This window comes from Myotis myotis, unplaced genomic scaffold, assembly GCF_014108235.1.
Source record: "Myotis myotis isolate mMyoMyo1 unplaced genomic scaffold, mMyoMyo1.p scaffold_m19_p_8, whole genome shotgun sequence".
NCBI lineage: Eukaryota > Metazoa > Chordata > Mammalia > Chiroptera > Vespertilionidae > Myotis > Myotis myotis.
The window spans coordinates 48,439,253-48,461,681 of record NW_023416390.1 but is presented as its reverse complement, the minus strand read 5'-3'; the positions used below and the strand labels follow the sequence as shown (position 1 = coordinate 48,461,681).

Sequence of the window (22,429 nt, the reverse complement as noted above, 5' to 3'; positions counted from 1 at the left end):
TCTTGCGTATACATTTAAAAATATTTTGTGTGAAGAAATGGGAAATATGCATAAAGAACTGCTGCTGCGTAACAACATAAAATAGTGTCTCAAGAAAACCACGTACAGTTAGCACCTTGCATTGTGAGCTGAACTCACCGCTTTTTCCCCCATGGAATCTTGCTTTTTCTTGAACAAATGACTGGCAAAGTATGGTTATTACCACTTGTGTTTTTGGTAGATATTTTCTTGAAAATGCAGAATGAGCCTGTCAAGTTGTATCAAAAGAACAATTACCATTATTTGTTGTCACTAATAAAACCAAGCTTTCAAGCAAAATATGATTTTCGGAAAGCTTGTGTTCACCAGCAAGAGCTTGATAGCATCTCAGTGCTTTAAAACTTTTTCCGTGAGATTGGTAAGGACATTAATTCATGTGATTTGCAAAATACTGAATAACAAAATATTTCATTGGCTCAGTGAGCCAATATTTTCCAAGTGACTAATGCATGATGCTACAAAACCATGCATGAGTTTAAGATCTAGTCAAAGGTCAAGACAGAGCAAAGGATTTTATGTAACAGAATATGAAAAGTTTATTGATCTGGTTTTAAATTCCATTGCAATTAACCTTGAAGAATATCCTGCTTCTCAAGTTTTGGTACAGAATCAAAGAAGACTATCCATAACTGTCTGAAAAGCCTAGCAAGATACTTCATTTTGGAACTGTATGGTACTGGATTTTCTTTATATACTTCAATCAAAGTGACATCAGTTATGAGAATTCAACTTTCTTGTCTTAAGCCAGACAGCAAAGGGATTTGCAATCATGTAAACAGTGCACTCTTACCATTTACTTTTAAATTTTGGAAAAATGTAGTTATTTGAGAGAAAATATTTATGTTAATTAACAAATAATGGACTTTAAAAATAAGTTAAGTGTGTTCTGACACCTTTTTAAAATTTCTCAGTTTTAATGTCTAATGTGTTAAATATTGATAGGTATCACCTACATAAACAAACTCTTTGGTATCCTCAATAATTTTTAAGAGTATAGAAGAGTCCTGAGATGAAAACATTTGAGAACTGCTCATCTATCTTATTTTTAAATCTTTCCTGAGAATATGACGCTGGGGAGTGCCTCAGATTGTATCAGCATGGCCTTTCTTTCCTTGAGGAGCTGAAATCCCACCAGATGACACCTGATCATCCTGAGAGGGAAGGAGGAAGATGTGAATTCTCTCTGTGTAACCTCAGTGCTCCTACTTACAGACACAGGCAGGCCACTTAACCTCTCTTTCACAGAGCTGCAGAGTTGCTCATCTGTGTATCCACTTGTGATTGGAGTGGTGATATTCTGCACTCAAAGCTTGGCTTTCTCCCATGGCAGGTATTCCTGACTCAGGCCTCTGGGTGTGTGTGTGTGTGTGTGTGTGTGTGTGTGTGTGTGTGTGTGTGTGTGTGTTTGTTTCATACTACAGTGTCTTCAGGATGTCAGAAGGGAAGAAGAGGCAGCTCATTTTAGTAAGTTACCACCTGTGATCAAAGCATTTCAACCCAGTGCTGTGTGCAGGTGGGTAGGACAATAAAACAGTATTGTCTAGAAAAGAAATAGGTTTTGTGGGGAAATTTTATTCAAAGGCTATCTTAACTTACTCTGGCAATTACACTCCCAGGCTCCTTGCCAGGGGAGAGGCTCTTAAGCACCTTTAGAATCCACATAGTGCTGTCCGGGTGTGGGAGGGTGATTGGCAGGGACCTGAGGTGTAAAGACCCCAGGACTTCTTCTGGGCTCTGGGTCCTCAAGTGCAGATCTAAGGAGTCCCACCCTCTCTCAGGAGCTATTGGTAGGTTAGGTTCCACTCAGCTTCCTGTGGGAAGTTTCCCACAAGTCATCCTAGGGGTCTTGGGAAAACACCCACTTTGGCTTATTATAGTGCTGTCTCCCTGACTTGGTGCATTCCCTCCATTTCTATCCCCATAAATATAAACAGGTCCATCACATGTCCTCCCCTTCGGCTTCCAAACAAGAAGCACCTTTCATACTCATGGCTGATTCTGCACCTTTGCTCTGGACCCCCCTTCTCTTCCTTTCTTCTAGAAGTGGACCTCGTTCTTAGTCTCTCACTTACATGTGTTTTCAGAAGTATCCTCTCTCCATGGCCTCCTCCCCAGTCTTCCCTCTGTGTTTGCTTCTGAAAAGCAGCCTGCTGGGTTAGGAACCTGCACTCAGGGATCACGCAGAACTGCATTCAGATCTGGCTCTAGCCTGTCTCTATTATGTGACTTTGGAAAAATCATATAGCATCTCTGTGCCTCAGTTTCTGTATAAAATGGAGTTCTAGTAGTACTTGCTTTATGGGGCTGTTGTTCCGAATAAATCACAGTGTTCAACAGAACCTTTGGAGCTTGAGAATGAGCAAGCAAATCGGAGGGTAGATAGAAGTTTACCAGGTCGTCAAAGTGGAGAAAAGACGAGAAAGCACAAGCCTTCCAGCCAGAAAAACAAAACAAACAAACAAAAAATTTGAAAAAACAAAAACAGAAAAACTGCATGGCCAGAGGCCTGCTTGGAGACAAGAAGTAACTTGAGGAGTGAATTCTATAGGTGTCATGTATGTTTGTAAAGGTGGGTGGAGAGCTCAGACGGCTAAAGGAAAAGGAGTTAGAAAAGATAAAGCTGATGATGACAATTGAGTTTCTCCTGACAACTTACAGCATCATCCCTACCTGGTTGACCAGAAGAAAAATTTTTCCATCTACAATCTCAAGCACAAAACTGAGTCCTTGATTGCCCATTGTTATTTTGCGCCTCATATTTAAAGTAAATAAGAGAATTACGGCTTTTGAGTTTTGGGGATATTTCTGATTTTAGTTGAGCACGCTCTGCCCCCTACTGATCATTCTGGATGTTTTCAACCTGAATGGATTTACTTGACAGCAAGAGTTGCCTTTGTCCTCAGGGATATTGGAGGGGGGAAGAGGGTGGGGAGAAAAAGGGGGAAGAAGGGAGGGAATAAGGTCTTAACTTGTGCATCACTGAAGACTGTTTTATTGAGTGTGTTTAAAATGTCTCAGAAGTGATCCTTTTAGCATTAAAAGCTGTACAAATTAGTATGGCTGGGCCAAGAGTAATTTAAACAGAGCCCATAAAGTGTATATAAAGACCTCCAACTTCTGCGCTTATAATTGGCAGGATTTGTAGTGATGGAGAACTTCTGAAGATCCAAAGATCAATGAGAACGAAGACATGCATGTATAATTAAGAAAAACATCTACATTGAAAGCAGAATGCATTTGGAAAGGGTGCTTTTGACAGGGAGAGGAAAGCATGAAGGACGAAGGACTCCAGGGAGTTACAAATTAAGTTCTGTGCTCTGGCCAGGCACACTGGAAGGGAATTGCTGGCACTATCATACTGTTTTCTGTTGTACAAATAAAATTTTATTACATCCCCTGCCACAGTAATAAAATCAATTAAAGATTAATATTAACTAAATAATTCATAGTAGAAAAGAGATTATGAATTCTTGATTTTGAAATGGTACCATAAATGTTACACAGGAGAAAGATTGGGTAAACACTGCTTATACAGCAGTTCTTCACTCCATTTATCCAAGTTCCCAGAAGCTATAAAATAATGGCACATCTGGCAGCAGGAAAGCGCTGTTGCATCCAGACAGCTCTTGTTATAAAAGCTGATCAGGATTTTCAAATTATCTTGAAGTTGTAGTTACGATTTATCATGAGAAGTGTGATGGAGATACCTGCCAAAACTCTGTTTTTAATAGTGTGTCCGAAATTGAGAGTCACATTTTATGGGTTACTTCAAAATAGCTGTGAAAATTAAATCTCTTACATATTATTTTTTAAAATGTGTTTATATTGATTTTAGAGAGGGGCATGGAGAGGGAGAGAGGGAAACATCTATGTAAAAGAGAAACATTGATCGGCTGCCTCCTGCACTTCCCCTACTGGGGATTGAACCTGCAACCTGAGCATGTGCCCTGAGTGGGAATCAAACTGGTGACCTTTTTGATGCATGGGATGATGTTCAACCAGCTGAGCCACACTGGCCAGGGCCTCTCTTACATATTCTTTTTTTTTTTAATATTTTTTTTTATTGATTAAGATATTACATATGTGTCCTTATCCCCATGTTACCCCCTACCCCCCCCCCCCGCTCATGCCCTCACCCCCCCCCCCCCGTTGTCCGTGTCCATTGGTTAGGCCTATATGCTTGCATATAAGTCCTTTGGTTGATCTTTCCCCCTTACCCCCACCCTCCCCTACCTTCCCTCCAAGGCCCGACAGTCCAATCAATGCCTCTCCGTCTCTGGATCAGTCCTTGTTCATCAGTTTATGTTGTTCGTTATATTCCACAAATGAGTGAGATCATGTGGTATTTATCCGCTCTCCAGTTCCATCCATGCTGTGGCAAATGGTAAGAGTTCCTTTTTCTTCTTTCTCTTCTTAAAGAATACCTTTCAGCATTTCATATAATGCTGGTTTGGTGGTAATGAACTCCTTTAGCTTTTTCTTATCTGTGAAACTCTTTATCTGACCTTCTATTCTGAATGATAGCTTTGCTGGATAAAGTAATCTTGGTTGTAGGTTCTTGCTATTCATCACTTTGAATATTTCTTGCCACTCTCTTCTGGCCTGCATGGTTTCTGTTGAGAAATCAGCTGACAGTCGTATGGGTACTCCCTTGTAGGTAACTGAGTTTCTTTCTCTTGCTGCTTTTAAGATTCTCTCTTTATCTTTTGCTCTTGGCATTTTAATTATGATGTGTCTTGGTGTGGTCCTCTTTGGATTCCTTTTGTTTGGGGTTCTCTGCACTTCCTGGACTTGTAAGTCTATTTCTTTCACCAGGTAGGGGAAGTTTTCTGTCATTATTTCTTCAAATAGGTTTTCAATATCTTGCCCTCTCTCTTCTTCTGGTATCCCTATAATTCTGATATTGGTACGCTTGAAGTTGTCCCAGAGGTTCCTTACACTATCTTCATATTTTTGGAATCTTTTTTCTTTTTTCTTTTTCGGTTGGGTATTTTTTGTTTCTTTGTATTTCAAATCTTTGACTTGATTCTTGGGATCCTCTTGTCTGCTGTTGGATCTCTGTATATTATTCTTTATTTCAGTCAGTGTATGCTTAATTTCTAGTTGGTCCTTTTTCATATCCTCGAGGGTCTCACTAGAATTCTTGAGGGTCTCACTAAATTTATCGGCGGTTTCCATAAAATTCTTGAAAAACCTTATAAACGTGGTTTTGAACTCTATATCCAGTCGTTTGCTTTCCTCCATTTCTGTCATTTGTGACCTGTTTCTTTGTCTCCGCATTTTTTTATGCTTCCCTGTATTGATAGAGTGGCTTTCTGTGCTAGGTGTCCTATAGGGCCCAGTTGCTCAGCCTCCCCAATTACCTGAGGTGGACACTCTTCGTGCACCCCTTTGTGGGCTTTGTGCACAGTCTTTTTGTAGTTAAGCCTTGATTGTTGTAGGTATCACTGGGAGGAATTGACCTCCAGGCCAATTGGCAGTGAGAATCAGCTGTGTCTGCAATGGGAGAACTTCTGTGCTGAAGACACCCTTCTGGGGCAAGACTTGCTTCAGTGGGGCTTTGGTGCTCACTGAGTCTGCCCCATGGGTGTGTCCCTTATGGATCTGAGGAGTTGTAATCCGGATGGTCCCCTTCTTACCACTGGGTACACTGGCCTTTGGAGGTTACCCAGCAGGAGCTATGAAGAGAACTGCAGATTCCCCTTACTTTTTTGGAGTTTGGAGGTGCCCTGATGAGGCCCAGCTGTGAAGCAATGCAAGCTGCTTTGGGGCCTTGGGCCTTCTCTTGGAAGTGCTGGGTCTGTGGCCCAGCTGCAGTTTGTTAGGTAATTTTCAGGTTACAAAGGGCCAGGGCATTCATATGCAAAAGCCTCTGCCGCAGCCTGGGTGGGGCAGGGTCTCAGGGAATCAAAGGGCGGAGCAAGGAACTATGGCAGATTCTCAGCCCTGCCCTAAGGGGCCACGCGCATCTCAGTGTCCTGATAATTTAATTGCTGCAAGCACCTCTGAGGGAAAGCCGCCCTGAGTTCCGAGTTCTGCCCGCTGCCCGACAGTCCAGTTTCTCCCCGTATGAGTCCTGGGTCCCCAGAGACTTCCCGGAACCGGAGTTCAGAGCAGTCGGGAGCCTGTGACTCCCTCCCGATTCAAAAAGACAGCCGCGTCCTCAGGTACCGGCCCCTTTCCGCGCACTCTCGAGCCTCCGTATCTCTGCACTTTACTTCCGCAGCTCCTGACCCTCAATGTGCTTTTCTCTTTCCTTCTAGTTGTAGAATTTACACTCCGCCAGCCTTCCTGCAAGTTCTGGATGATGTCCGTTTTGTCTTTTTATTGTGTTTTGAAGTTGTTGTAGGAGGCAGCAATTTTGGTGTTTCCCTATGCTGCCATCTTAGTTTCTTCTTACATATTCTTTATATGGAGAAAATGTGATGAAGCTAGCCATGAGACTATGCAGTTGGCACATCTCAGATAACATGACCAAGTTTCCCACAGTATGCCCTTTAATGTGGCTGTAAGCTCAGGGTCATCCAACTTTCTATAAGGGACCATATAGTAACTATTTTAAACTTGTGGGCGCTATAGTTTCTATTGAAACTACTCAACTCTGCCACTGTAACAAGAATGCTGCCATAAGCAATAACTAAACAAGTGGATGTGGCAATGTTTCAATAAATCTTTCTTGACAAAAACAAATGGAGGGCCAGATTTGGCCTGGGGCCATAGTGCGCCTTTTGATGCTCTAAAGTAAAGTAACCTGGACATGCATATTTGTTGAACAGTGAGGATGTCAGATTTGAGAAGCTAGTGGAGATATTTACATCATATCAGTACATATTCTTAAAAACATTTTGATAGTAACAACAGTAAATGTAAAGTCCTTCGCCAAGTAATTTCTTGGCACTTACTGTTTTTAGAATGTTTGTATGTGACAGTTACCTCCCTCGCGGACCTAATTCCCTATATATTTAGTCCAAAAGAGGAAAAATGCAGTCTATTAGGAAAATATGTGAAAATAAATTTGACTCTAGATTTAATGTGGGTGAAGTTCTAAGCATGGACAGAATTTTAGAGAAGAGCTAATTGAATCATATCTGCCAAGGCTTCTCCACCTTATATTTGAAAAAAGGTTTCCCAAATAAATCACACTTTTTCATTCCTTTACAATTTCCCCTTAAATATTTACCCTAGTATGCATAGGCTATGCATGTTAATAAAAGTGAATTTTAGTTACAGTTTTTGAGGAGCCTTGTTATTGGAAGTAGCTTTCTTTAAATGGCACCTTTAGCCAATTCTCTTTATAGTGAGCCAAAATTCAAGGCCACTTAAAAATATAATAACTGAATAAATTGTGGGAGATTGCGGATACCCAAAGGTTTACCTTTATATACGTTATGAGAACTTTTCACGACAGGCATTGGTAAGAAAAAGGTGTAATTTTCCTCAAATTGCTTTCTATGGGACAAATCAGAATCAATTGATTTTTATAAATCACTCTGAGTATACTTTCATTTCTGACATTGTCTCAAGACCAGATAGATTTTTAGTCTCTTGTTTCTTTTCTTTTTAAGAGGTTATATATACATATGTATCTTTAGTTATGCATAGCCCAAGGTCAAGAATCTGCTGTACTCTCATATTCCCTTAGTGGGAAAAGTATTTAACTGTGATTATTCTTGGCATATGTAAGCTTCATCTGAAATCCTTCCCATCTCCATCTCTATATTTGTTCCGGAGCCTGAGCAGCCACTCTCCCCGCTCACGGTGCCAAGTTGTCCTCCAGAAGTCCACTTCCTGCACAGCCACGCCCCTCCACAAAGTTCTGGGAGTTTTACCCCCAGTTGCACAATCCCAAGTGAAGAGATAGGAATATTATTTGTTACTCTGTTAAAAGTCATATACATTTCTATGTACTTTGAAGGCTTAAATAAGAAAACTATTCTTGAAAAAACAAATAGAAATGAGTGATTTCTATTATTGCTGCAGTTTTCATAAAATGAAATCAGCTTTAAGTTATGCTGCCGAATTTCTATTTCTTAGAGAGTTTGAAAATATGTTCAATGAATAACCTGGTACTAATGATCTGATCTCCATTTATATGAGTTAGAGTTAAAGTTTATTAATTACATTTATTAATTTTGTTAAATTAAATTCAGAAAAGCTAATGCATGACATTTGTATCTGAGAGAAACGAGTCTTCCCTTAGCCTTGCAGTTTAGAGGTATTTCATATTCTTTGCCATCCATGCACATCTAAATCAGCCATTACTTCAAATCTTCATCTTCTTATTCCCTGTTGAGAAGGTTCCCCAATGTTTTTCTTTGTTGCAAAGATTATTCCCAAAACAAACTACATAAAATTATTAGTACTTTATCAAGCAAATGAGAACTTAAAGAACAAGTTTCTTGTGGTGTTATCTGTTTTGTTGAGAAATGAGTTCATTTGTGTATATAAAAACATGTACATGAAGATGAATTTCTGGTGCCTCCTGAAGACACAGTATTAATTCAAAGACTCTCTTGCAGCCTGATCATTGCAAAGGAGGCTTCATCATGTTGAACGTCAGACACATTCTTCTAGACGAGCATGTCTTAATGAGAGGGTGGTCCCTCTGGCTAATATTTTATTGTGCATAACCGCCCCGCCCCCGCTCCCCCCAGAGAACTGAGTTAAGGAATCTGATTTTCATTCTGATAGTTGGGAATAGAACCCAAATAGCTGGAATTTTACCTGCATCCAGGCGTTTCTGAGGTGAAAGCTACACAGAACAGGCTGAGGGATTCTGTCCTAGGTTTCCTAAATAGCATTAGGAAGTGTAGTAAGGGAAAAAAAAACCCACTGTATTATCTTACCAGCTTCTGCTATTAATATGGATGGCTCTTTCTTGAATTTTTTCATTTCAGATTTATTCTAATGGAGTTTGAGTCAAGACCACACCTAATTTTTTTTATCTGTCTCTGATAATTAACATATAAAACACTGGAATGAAGGCTAAGATCCGAGTAAATATTAGGCAGGAAACAAAGAAGGAGCCCTTGATGATTGCTCTGAGTATGTCAAAAAACAGTATGGCCCTAACCGGTTTGGCTCAGTGGATAGAGCATCAGCCTGCGGACTCAAGGCTCCCAGGTTCGAGTTCGGTCAAGGGCATGTACCTTGGTTGCGGGCACATCCCCAGTAGGGAGTGTCCAGGGGGCAGCTGATCGATGTTTCTCTCTCATCTATGTTTCTAATTTTCTATCCCTCTCCCTTCCGCTCTGTAAAAAAAGTCAATAAAATACATTTTTTTAAAAAACAAAACAAAACAAAACAAAAAAACAGTATGGCAGAATGGCAGGAGGTTGAGGAAGCCACAGAAATAGGTCGCCGGGCCAGTCTGTTTTGAATAAAGGCTTTCGGAATCAGTCTTCAGTCTGAGGCCGACAAAAATTCCCAATCTCGCTACTAAAAATGCAGTGAAACATTATCAACTTAAAATGCTAAGGTTCCTGCAGCCATATGTGTGTCTACATATACACCAGTCGTTTTTAGCCATAACAGACATGAGGATGGGAGTTCCCTACCCTGCATTGATAAAGTCCAAATTGTGTTTAAAGACTGGTATTTGGACCAGACTGTGTCTACATAAAAAATGTGTCAGGGTGAGATGTGTGTAACACATAAAATAATGATTCCATATTCCAATGCTTTTATTAAAGATATTTCATTGTATATAATGCTTTTTTGAAACAGAAATGCAAGACAAAATTCATTATTCATGCTTTATTCATATTCATACAGCTATGACTGTATAATGAGAATTGGTCTTCTGCTATGGGCATAACTCTGAGTCTCTCAGTAATAAATGACTTTTGGAACCAGGGAAATTATATGCAGAAATCATCCTCACAAAACAAACTTTGAAAAGCAAGGCTTTTGTTTTGAGAGGGTCCTTGATATATTGCCAAGGGCTTTGTGTTGTTTATTGACATTTATATTAGATATAAATCAGGAAACTTAATTATAATATGATCCTAATCATCCATAAGTGGATTGATTAAAATATAAATTTTAATCGACTTATATTTATTCATTTTAAAATTAAATAGAAAAAATTCATCTTTTAGTGAGTCAAGAGCAGTCATTCAGGGCTGAACAATGGGAAATTTGGAAAGTATTATTCCAGTTAGGTACCCAGCTGGTTAGACTTAAAATCTGTGTAATAAGCATGGGCAAATATAAGCTCACTGCACTGTTGAATTAAGCTCTGTATGTTTTCATTTAATTATGCTTAGGAAACAGTTTAAATTATCAGTTGATAGGGTAGCTCCACTTTAACTGATTCGTTGTTTTTGAAATAGCTATTGTCTGGTAGGTCATGGAACCTAATACATTTTGGATAACAGTCTGGAGAGAACACGTGGGAAACACTATGAGAGCAATTTTTATTGTATGCCTAAGACATTTGGGTATTGTCCAAGTTTAATGATTTAGGAAAATCCTAGATAGTACCCAAACAGAGAAAATCAGATGTAGGTAAGACTGGTAAGTTAAGTTGACACATGATCACTCATTAAACTCAGAGCATGGTCATCATTTCTCTGTGCCAATGAGCTGGGGACTACATGTGAATGTGGTTCTGGAGGAAGGAGCATAGTGATAGGTCAGTAGGTGGCAGAAGTTTGCAAGACTCAGTTCTGCAGTTCTACTGCAGGCAGATAGAATTAACTGATGCAAGACAGATGATTCTTCCAACAGTGGTATTCACCGTCAGTGCAATATGGCTAAGCTAGCTGAAAACAAGAGAAATAGTTGCGCTTCATTTAAAAAATTATCTGACCTGATTTAGGAAAGTCTTCAAATAACACCATTTGGTTCATTCATTTCATTATAACAGTAAGATGTTGTCGGTATATCAATTAGCCCGTGGTAAAATTGGTTTTGTTATATGTTGTTTCACTTAAAGTCACAGAACCTATAAATGTCCGTAAGTGAGGGCTTACTCTACCAGTAATAAGTCAGAATGTATGGTTATCAATAAATGTTTGGCAAAAAAGCAACCTCTGGACATGTTCACCAAAGTATATACAGAGCCATTTAAACATTGTGGAGTTTCTAAAACATACACATTTAATTTTATTTATCGGTTTCATTTAAAGTTTGACATTATAAATATAAAGAGACATTTTAAGAGTTCTGTATCATAGGAATTTAAACATTAAAAATACCCATAGCTTTGTAGGTTCACGGTATTTAAATTAAAATCAAATAATTGGAAATGTTTTTTGATATGGGAACTATACAATGAAATAAATGGTTGAAGAACCTAGTAGGAGCGATATTTTATTTCTTGTGGATTATCATTTTACTTTCGTGATCTAAACAAAGACCGTTGTTTGAATGTTTTAAAACCATTTAAAAATCATAGAAATTGGGCCTTTCAAACTCCAAAGTGTATGACATCAACAGTTACTGAATAGAGGATGTTTCATAATATGCTTTCCATTTTGGCTAATTTTGTATGTGTCTCTACATGAATGGTCTAGAGGGGAGTAATCCTCTTTCTCCAAGGCTTCGAGTAGATCACCATTAGAGCCAATCCTGGCACTTAAGTCCCTGAGAAGTTCAAGCTTACTCTGGGAGAAATATAGATTAAGTAAGAATAAAAATACCAATGAAAAAGAGACTATTTTTTAATTTTTATTGAATTTATTGGGATGACATTGGTTAATAAAATTATATACGTTTCAGGTGTACAATTCTATAATACAACATCTGTATATTGTATTGTGTCCAGCCCAAGTTAAGTCTTCCTCCATCACCATTTATTCTACCTTTACCTTCTTAGAGAGACTGTATTTCTAAGCAACAGAAATTTCCTATCACAAGAAACCATGTCCAGACGGTCAGGAGCTATATCAGTATCCGAGAAAGATGATCTTTTCACATGGGCCAAGAAGTAGCTCCTTTGAAGTTTACCAAAATAAGGATGGCCACTATTCCATTATTTTTGTTAAATTTTTAATAACTATAGACAGATGCTGGTAAAAATTCAGAGTTTGTTTGTGTAGGATCCATCAGAGAAGCCAATATGTTATCATTCTCGTTTTAATATCCCACTGAGCATATCCCAGAAGAAGGATGCAGAAATAGTCAGAGAAGTGGTCCATTTGGACCTGCACTGCTACCCAAAAGATTTTCCTAAAATCCTAACATGGCTTTGTTTTGTTTTTCCTTCCCCAAGGACTTCGGCATTATGTTCCTGCATCACCTGGTGTCTATTTTCTTGATTACCTTTTCATATGTCAACAACATGGCCCGAATAGGGACCCTGGTTCTCTGTCTTCATGACTCAGCAGATGCTCTTCTGGAGGTAAAAGTTTATTTCATCTTTGAGATTACAAAATCTACAATTCAGGAAGTCCTAAAATCATCACTTCTGTGTTGTGCTAGATGGTGCTAGGGACAAAAGTATATGACTGCGTTGAATCTGTGGGGTATTGCTTTGTAGGTGAAATTGGTAAATGTGAGACTTTAAATTAGCTTATAAATTTTTGTATTAAAAATCTTTATCATGTTGACATTCTTTATTAATGAAATAATGAACACCTTCACTATTCCACACTTAAGAAATGAATGTTTTACATTAAGAAAATTATTTCTTGTGCCCTAGCTGGTTTGGCTCAGTGGAGAATGTCAGCCTGAGGACTGAAGGGTTCTAGGGTTGATTCTGCTCAAGGGCACATGCCAGGGTTGTGAGCTGATCCCCAGTAGGGGGTGTGCAGGAGGCAGCCAATCAATGATTCTCTCTCATCATTGATATTTCTGTCTCTCTCTCCCTCTCCCTTCCTCTCTGAAATCAATAAAAATATATTTTTTTAAAAAGGAAAAAAATTATTACTTGAATAAATTTTATTTCTTGTGTTATAAGTTTCACACTAATTTATCCAGAAAGTGTATATAATTCAGTTTGGTTATTAATGGAAGTTGTTTTTTACAGCAAAAAGTGTGTACAAATTGCAAAGAATATGTAAAAAAATTGTTTTTTGTGCATATAAGTATAAAAAGTATCTGAAGATATATTGGTTGCACTTTGATTAACTTTCTAAACCATTATCACTTAGAATTATTAAAGTAGCAACAAAAGAAAAAAATGTTTCTAGCATATGTCAAAATAAGAAATCTCCAGCAAAATTTTTATGTAGTATTTACTCTTAATTACATACTCAGTAATGTTATATAATTAAATACAAGTTTTTTCTATAGTAATAAATTTATGTAACTTGTCAAAAATAACCTACCAGAGTACAAATTCCATGTAGAAGTTGGTCTTGGAATCTGTATTTTGATTTTTTATTCCTCTTGGCCCAAAGTTCTCCTTTAAAGCATTTACTATCACTGTGAATGTAGAATAAAGGTGCCCTCAAATAATGATTTGTTATTGCATTATAAGCAGAAATTTCCCACACCATAAAATTGAATTTATAAAGGCAGTCAATCAAGGTTTGAAGTATATATAGCATTTTATTAAAAACTTGGTCCCTATAAGTTTATGAAATAGAAAAATGGTCCTAATGGGTTAGGATATGTCACAGGATAGTTTGGCAGTAAGATTTTTAAGCACTTCTAGCTGGGCTCTATACCACATATTTCTTAAAAGAGAAATATAATTAGTATAAAGACAATCCCTTGAAAATCAGTTACTATTTGGTTAAATCCTAAGTATGCTTGAGAGTAGAAATTTATGCAGCACTGCACAGTTTTGAAATCAATCCTGTACAATCTGCCTACTTTAATCTCTATGAAAATGGCTGGCATGATGCTTGGCAGAGCCCCGGTTCAGAAAATGTTGGTTGAGTCATCTTGTACCACTTCAATCTAGAAAAGAAAAATAATCCAGAAATCCCAGCCATGTGGGTAAAAGCAATGTTCTTCATCACCTGGATCCGCTTTTATATTATAAAATAATGTTCAAGTATATCCAAATAATGAGATATGTTGACTGCCAACTCTTTGAGGTGGGACCTATGGCCTAGACTTGTCCAAAAAATTGATACTTAATGCTTTTTTATTGAATACTGGTATCTACACTAATAAAAGAGAAACATGGTAATTGGCGTACGACCGCTACCCTTTTCATTGGCTAATCAGCGAGATATGCAAATTAACTGTCAGCCAAGATGGCGGCTGTCAGCCAGGCAGCTTGAAACTAACATAAGGCTTGCTTGCCTCAGGGACGGAGGATCGTTGGAGGAAACCAGCGTTCCCCGCCTGTGGCTGCAGGCCTCTGAGCGGGCAGTTTAAGAAACATTGTAACAAATACCGCCAGACGTCAGCCAGCAGATTCACAACATTGTAAGCAAAGGCCAGAAACCTACTTTCAGCCATGGAGGCCTAAGAGCTGGAGCCAAGCCTCAAGGTAAAGCTGGCCCAGAATAAAAAAGAAAAAAAAAGAAAAAAAGGAGCGGTTGGGAACTTCAGTCACTCCCAGCCTGAAAACAGCCCTCAGCCCCTCACCCAGACTGGCCAGGCACCCCAGTGGGGACCCCCCACCCTGATCCAGGACACCCTTCAGGGCAAACCAGCCGGCCCCACCCATGCACCAGGCCTCTACCCTATATAGTAAAAGGGTAATATGCCTCCCGGCACCGGGATCAGTGTGACAGGGGTCAGCGCCCAAACCCCCTGATCACCCTGCAGCTCTGTGTGTGACAGGGGGCGGGGCCCCAACCCCCTGAGCAGCCCTGCTCTGTGCCTGATAGGGGGGAGCTCCCCAACCCCCCCCCCCCCGGGCCCTGCTCTGTGTGTGATGGGGTAGAGCCATAACCTCCCCATCGGCCCTGCCCTGAGTGTGAGAGTGGCGGCACCCCAACCCCCTGATCGGCCCTGCTCTGTGGGTGATAGAGGGCGGTGCCCCAACCCCCTGATGGGCCCTGCTCTGTGTGTGACGGGGGCAGCGCTCCAACCCCTGATTGGCCCTGCTCTATGCGTGATGGGGTGGCGCCTCAACCTCCCCATCGACCCTGCCTTGAGTGTGACAGGGGACGGTGCCCCAACCCCCCAATTGGCCCTACCCTGAGTGTGACTGAGGGTGGCATCACAACCTCCCAATCTCCCTGCTCTGTGCATGACAGGGGGCGGCGCCCCAACTCCCCAATCGGCCCTGCTCTGTGCATGACGGGGCGGTGCCCCAACTCCCAAATCGGCCCTGCTCTGAGCCCAACCAGGGGCTGCACGTAGGGATTGGGCCTGCCCTCTGCCACCCGGGAGCAGGCCTAAGGCAGCAGGTCGTTATCTCCCGAGGGGTCCCAGACTGTGAGAGGGCACAGGCTGGGCTGAGGGACCCCCCCCTCCCCCCCGAGTGCACAAATTTTTGTGCACCAGGCCTCTAGTATGAATATAAAAGAACAACTACCCAGAGGAGATAGAAGATGCCTTTTCTCAATATAATTTGTGGTCTCATACCCAAAGTATTCATGAAATTAAAAGCTTCCACTCAGCTAATTGGCATTAACCTTTAGGAATATAATTCTCTCATAGCTTTGTGTTTTACTTAAAGCTATTAAATTATAGCTTCTGTCAACAATCTTTTCAAGTTTGACTCAGCTAATTTAATTTAACTTTCCAAAAAGTGGGAAATAATTCAGAAGACTTCAATTTGTAACCCTGTAGGGGAACATGCTTATGAATTCTTGGTGAAAATGTAAAAAGAGGTGATCAAGCAAAATTATATTTTCAGTGTCATCTGTTTTTTACTTAGAATCATCTGTAAATAGTAGATGGTAGAGAAAGGGATATGATTTCTTCCCTAGACTAATTTATAATATAAAAAGTGATCACTTAAATCACTATCATAAATATTAGAGTACTTCTTACAGACACGTGCAACATGAGTGACTTCCATCCAGAAGATGACTCATTAATGTAACATTGAAAATTATACCTAAATGGATTCATTGAAAAAACATGATCTTGACGCATTCTCCATTTCTAAATTTTTTTAGAATAAGCCAAGAAACTATCTCCCCAGAATACTCTTTATGCCTATTTAAAGAAAACCTATAATTCTAATGAGAAAGGAGAAAATATACAGGAAGGCTTCATATATACTGTATAAATTTTGTCTCAGTGTTTGGGACTCATTGAAGGTTTAAAGAATTATATTACACTTTGTATTTTGACCTGTTATGCAAAATTCTTGTTCTGGTGTGTTTGGCTTGCTAATATCATCTATAATGCAAGAATTTTCTTATTTTCCTATTTTTCTGAAATCAACCATATAATTGAATTTTTCAGGTTGCTGAATATTTGATTCAATCTGTGACAGTCAGTAGTTCTACTTAGAGCTAATGCTGCATTTCACTTGACTTATGGGTAATTTATAAATACTGATGCATGATGCATGACGTTGCAAAGCAGCAGGCAGTTTCATGCATCTGATAAGTTATACCTTATAGGAGACTCATGCATATTGAAAGAAGCTTTTTATTATCAATTTGACTAAATTAATGTCATATTTCTTCTTTCCATAGGCTGCTAAAATGGCAAATTATGCCAAATTTCAGAAAATGTGTGATATCCTGTTTGTTATGTTCGCCATGGTTTTCATCACCACGCGACTGGGTATATTTCCTCTCTGGTGAGTGTGCCAGTCTTCTTTCTAATAGAGCTACCGTTCCAGATAGGCTTTATGCATCATTTTCCTTGGGAATTTACACCAAATACTTAGTAAGGAGTAACATTATAATAACTATGTATGGTGTCATCTGGGTATTAGACTTATTGGGGGGATCACTCCGTAAGTTACATAAATGTCTAATCACGATGTTGTACATATGAAAGTAATATAATGTTGTATGTCCACTGTAATTGAAAAAAACTTAAATTAGAAGGACATGAATAATACTATTTGGGGGGAAAGTGAGAGAGGAACTCCAGAAACAGCTTGGTTTCTTCTTCCCGAAGAGGGTTGCACTCTCTACTAACATTTCCCACAGGATAGTGAGAAAAAGATGTGGCTACGTAGGTTCTGAAGCCACTGGAAGCTATCATGTTGGGGTCCAGTTTAGAATATGATTCAAAAACCCTAAACATGAAAGTTGGACTTAATAAAGGGAATGTGGTGTGGCAACCAGCTATCCATCAAGGCTTCTCCTTTATCAGGGATTCACAAAGGGTGTCCCTGGACTGACAGCAACAGCATCACCGGGGAACTTGTTAGAATTGCAACTTATTGGGCCCCAACCTGCGACCAACTGAATCACAGACTCTGAGGGTGGGGCCCGGCAACCTGTGTCTTCACAAGCCTTCCTGCTGATTCTGCTCCACATTGAAGTTTGAGAACCACTGTCCTGTATAATTCTCTCATCAGCTGTGTGTATAGCAAAAGCAGATGGAAGGAGTAACCTAAAGCGAATCCCTAGAACTCGCTATGGCTAGATTTGTTTTGTTTTGTTAAGAGCTAAGAAAACAATATGACCGAAATTGATGGAATTTGACAATCTTTCCTATAGAAAATAGATTTACCATCATTAATCATTTTTTGGAAGGCTGTTAACTCAAACTAGAAAAACAATGAGACTTCCACATCACTTAAAGTCTACCATTGGTGGCAGATTTTTTTTTCTCCATTTTTAGAAATTGATTTGAATGGAAAATTAAAGCAATGGAAATGGGAGAAAGCTGAGAAATGAAGGCATGCAATGATACCTTGCTTTTCAGCCTCAATAGAAAAATAAATGGGGCTTTTCAGTGAGTAACATCTATCACTGGGGTTCCATACACAAATTCATCACACACACACACACACACACACACACACACACACACAGTTTTTCCTTGAGGCTGGTGGCCCTTTTGGTCATGCTTGTTAGGAAAATCATTTCCAAGCAGCAGTGTGTAGTCCAATAGGCATTTATAGTTTTATATGGTTGTAAGAAGGAAACATTCAAGTAATTTTGAATATAATGTGTCGGTAATTATTTCTGGATCAGGGATCTTTCAAGATTACTAGCAGAACTAGTGGTAAGAGTTTTAGTAGAAGAAATTCGAGCAAAATCCAGGAATTATTTCTCAAAGAATGTTAGAAAGCTTTTCCTACTTTGTATTTCTGAGAAACCTGAGTTTTAAAAAAATAAGCTTCTCTCTCAAGCACTTCGATTTATTTATTTTCCTTTAAGGGTAGAATTAAAATTGCGATGTACCTCTTCTCCTTTCCAGGAGTTAATGTGCGAAAAAGCTCTTCAGGTTTAGACAGTAATGAGTTACCTAGAGCATAGACCCCAGAATATAGAAATGAAGTAATACTACTAATAAGATGCCTCCTGGGTAATGTCCTGTTATAATGACATAAACTAGTTCCTTAGAAAAATCCTTGTAACCAAACACAGAATAAGAGCTTATATTGCAGATGCTATAGGGCATTTGCTACCATCCCCCTTATTGCAGCCAAGATTTTCAAAAGGCACCTTGAGAAGAGAAATATTTCATTGTTTGTGATATAAGAAATAATGTATATACCTGCTGTCATCTGGGAATAAACTTCTTTTCAGATACTCTGGTAAATATGTTAGTGCTTAAATGACCTTTGTTTTGACCCTGTTTCAATTACTGTACTAAAGTGTAATGGGTACTTTTAGTATTTAAGATTGTAACGTGAATGACAATATATAGTGTTTTAAATATTTTCGTTAATATTGTGAAATTATTCAAAAGTTCCTTTCAGATTAGGGAATCTTACAATTGGGATGGACTCTATGGTTTACTGGCTCCATGTTCTTCTCTCACTCCCTCTTCCCAGGTTAGGAATCTTTCTATCAATTTTCCTGATCAAAAGTATTGTTTTAGAGGCCAAGGGAGAAATAGTTTTTATGTGAAACAGAAACTTGGGTCCTTATAACTTCTAAGCTAGAGGTTCTTACTCTTGGTTAGAACTCCCTGAAATTGTATGAAAACCGTGTGTGTGTGTGTGTGTGTGTGTGTGTGTGTGTGTGTGTGTGTGTGATTTTTTTCCTGGGGGAGTGGTATGGCTTTATCAGATTCTCAGAGAGATCTGTGGCTCCTGCCCTCCTTAAAAACGTGCCTTTCAGAAAACAGACTAAGTATACCCTACCACTTCTAGCTGGAAACTCTTTAAGAATGTGAAGATTTCTAGTATGTCATCTGTAAGCTTTCTCTTCACTAGAAAGCATATTTAATTCCTTCTATTATCCCTGCTTGTCATTCTCTTTGGTTTGCTTCTCAGAATTCCTCTTATTATAATGTTCCAAATGTGAACTGGCTGGTTCAAAATATAATAAACCAGGCTTTATTTATAACTGCATTTCTTCCCGTGCAGCTTGCCATTGCATCAGCTTTAATAAGCAGCTTTCACGGTGTACCAGCGATGACCTGATAAACATCAGAGCTGCCTCATCCTAAATTTACTAGGTCTTCCTTGTCCTAAATTTATTTAATTTTTATGTATTTTTATTTCTAATTATGATTTATTTGTATACTTAATTGTACAAACTAATTTCTTCCTGTTAGATTTCATCATGCTGTTTTCCAATACTCTATTCCTAGAACCCCTAATATGAGGGTCTTCTGAACTATATCCAGTGCTATATTTATTCCTTCCACCTTTATGCTACTTGCATGTATGCCTTTCATGCTTCCCCCAACTCACTGAAGAAAAAAGTTGCCTCAGATGAACTCCTGATACACTCCTGAAGAATTTCTTTAGGCTGGCCTCAATTTCTCAACCACCAGTCTTTCTTTATGATTTTTCTACTTATTAACATCTTAAAACTGCTGTCATTATGCCTGTTATTTCTCCACATTTCTAAGGTATAATAAAAGACTTATGGCCCTGGCCAGTATGGCTCAGTTGGTTGGGCGTCATCCTGTACAACAAAAGGTTGCCGGCTCAGTCCCCGTAGGTGGCATGCAGGAGGTAGCAGATTGATGTTATATTTTCACATCAATCTTTCTCTCTCTCTATCTCTCCCTTGCCCTTCCCCTCTCTATATTTTATAAAAGACTTACAAAAGTAAGGTCTTATAAAAGTCAAGATTTGCTCTGTGTTTAAGACATCCTCTGCACATGTAGAGGAAGGGTGAAAAAGAATAGGGGGCCCATCTGGCATGACTTAATTTTAGGGGACCATTGTTGGCTCCTGGCTCTTTATTTTGAAACTAGAGGCCCGGTGTATGGGTGGGTGGGCTCCAGCCGGCCTGCCCCAAAGAGCGCCGATCAGGGTCGGGCCAGATGAGGGGAGGGGCCACAGGCAGTTGGCAGGCCGGCCCTGCCCCCCAATTGGGATGGGGGAGGCCAATTGGGGGCAGGGCTGGCCAGAGGGAGGGGCTGCAGGCCGATCAGGGTGGGGGATTATTAGGGGCAGGGCCAGCCAGGCTGGTTGGCCAGCCGCAGTGGGCATCTTAGCGACCAGTCATTCTGGGCGTTCCGGCATTCCAGTCGCTGGCTTTTTATATATATAGATACTCACCCTCATGTGTTTGATTATTCATCTGCAACACTGCGCTTGCCAGTCTAAAACTTCCAGTCTTTGCATTTTCCAGGTTGTGTAGGTGTGGACTGTGAACCTTCCCATTTACTACCATTTTTTAATGCACTTAGTGAATTTATTGGGCACTTATGGTGTAGCCAGTACTGGGTTGGGTGCTGAAAGTTCAATCAGACAATAGGGCTTCCCTTGGAGCACTTGGAGCTGAATCCCTCCAGGTCCCCTCAGTATTCTAGTTTATAATTTGGGGGACCTAGAGATTATTCGTTTTTTGTGGCCATTTACTGGAGATAAATAATATAAATGGATTGCAATATTCAGTAGTTTGGTTAAGGTATACTAAGGAGTTCTGCCAGTTAATAACGCATAATAGATAGAGTACGTATGTGTGAAATAGTCACTGGCTACCGGAGGGAAAGTGCTGGAGGTCGATTGGACTTAAGTTCTAACAAGCATTTCATAGACTAATTTCTCCTTCAGATATTTGTGCTTCTTTTGGAAGAAGAAGCTAAATTATTCCCTGTGCTTTCTACTTCTTTCCATTTTCAGTCCATTCACTTTGGAATCAGCAGCAATACCTTCCATATTCCTCCTGACTGTGTTTGTGTTCCCACGTGAGCCATCAGAATCCTTGTTAATTCATGGGTTTAATGATACTTGTTTCATTCTCTGTTGCATCTTTGGTTCATTTGTGTTATTGCCTCACAAAGACATACATGTGAGTGGCCTTTTCAGAACCGTGCACTGCCCAGACTCTCTTTTGGTTACAGTACATTCTTCTAGAACGGTACTGTCCAATAGGAATATAATTCAGATTTCATAGTAATTTTAAATTTTCTAGCGGCCACATTAAAAAATAAAAATGTGACATCCATTTAAGTGTTTCATTTAACTCAGTATATCCAACGTAATATCATTTTAACATGTAATCCATATTAAAATGGAGATACTTGTATTCTTTTATTACATAATGAATCTTCAAAATTGGGTATGTGTTTCACTTACTGCATCTATTCAAAGGCATTTTAGCCTTTACATTGTAGTTGGACAGTCAGTGATTTGGTCCTTTTTGACAGTAAGCTTATCCATCATTGTAAACTGTTACCATTTTCATTGATCTGCATGTCTTTCATCAACTCCCTCTGTGTGTAAGCCCTAAAGTTCCTAACAATTTTCCATATTTTATGAAACTGGTTTCTATTGGCATAGAGTAGATTATACTCAATCTCATTATAGCATCTGTCACAATGCCTTGCTCACAATGGCCACTCAATAATACCTGTTGAGTGAATTAGGTACTTTTTATTCTAAGTGGTCTGACATCTGTTTTCTTAGTTGAGCTCCTTAAGTCATTGTGAAGTGAATAGGTGTATTTTCTCCCTTATTAAACAGAGAAGACTGATTCATTTAGTCAATGATTTACCTAGTTTCTCTGGACTCTGGTCTCCTGCCATTGGTTCAATTCAGAAAGTACTTACTAAGTTCCAGTTGTTCTTCCTACAATATAATATTATTTTCATTAAGAGGTAGGCCACACACACACACACACACACACACCACACACACACACGAAAGAGGTAGGCCACAAAGTTACCTATGAAATATATTTTTTAGTAGTTGTTACATAAAGGGTCATTTTTAAATGATTGTCCTTATTATTCTGCCCCAGATGAAGATGTAAGCATTGTTTTCTCTTGGCCATACATTAGAATCTGGTAACAAAAAAGGCAAATCCACAAAAATCTTGAAAAGGAGCATTGTGTAGTCAATAGAAAGACTGCTTGCTTTGAGCCATAGTTCTCCCCTTCACTGTGTGTCTAAAGACCAGGTATATAACTTTTCTGCATCCATGTCCTAATCAGAAAAATAATAATAATAGCAAATGCTCCACCTATCAACCAGGAAATGTTAAGG

General features: G+C 39.3%; 1 protein-coding gene across 3 annotated transcripts in view; it reads left to right on the top strand.

The window, feature by feature from the left end:
* Window positions 1-22,429, top strand: part of CERS6 (ceramide synthase 6) — a 262,156-nt gene that overhangs the window by 198,633 nt on the left and 41,094 nt on the right. For all 3 annotated transcript variants that reach the window (XM_036319309.1, XM_036319307.1, XM_036319308.1), the window contains 2 exons: window positions 12,257-12,385; window positions 16,545-16,651. In XM_036319309.1, coding sequence (XP_036175202.1) covers window positions 12,257-12,385; window positions 16,545-16,651 — 236 coding nt within the window. The remainder of the gene's footprint in view (window positions 1-12,256; window positions 12,386-16,544; window positions 16,652-22,429) is intronic.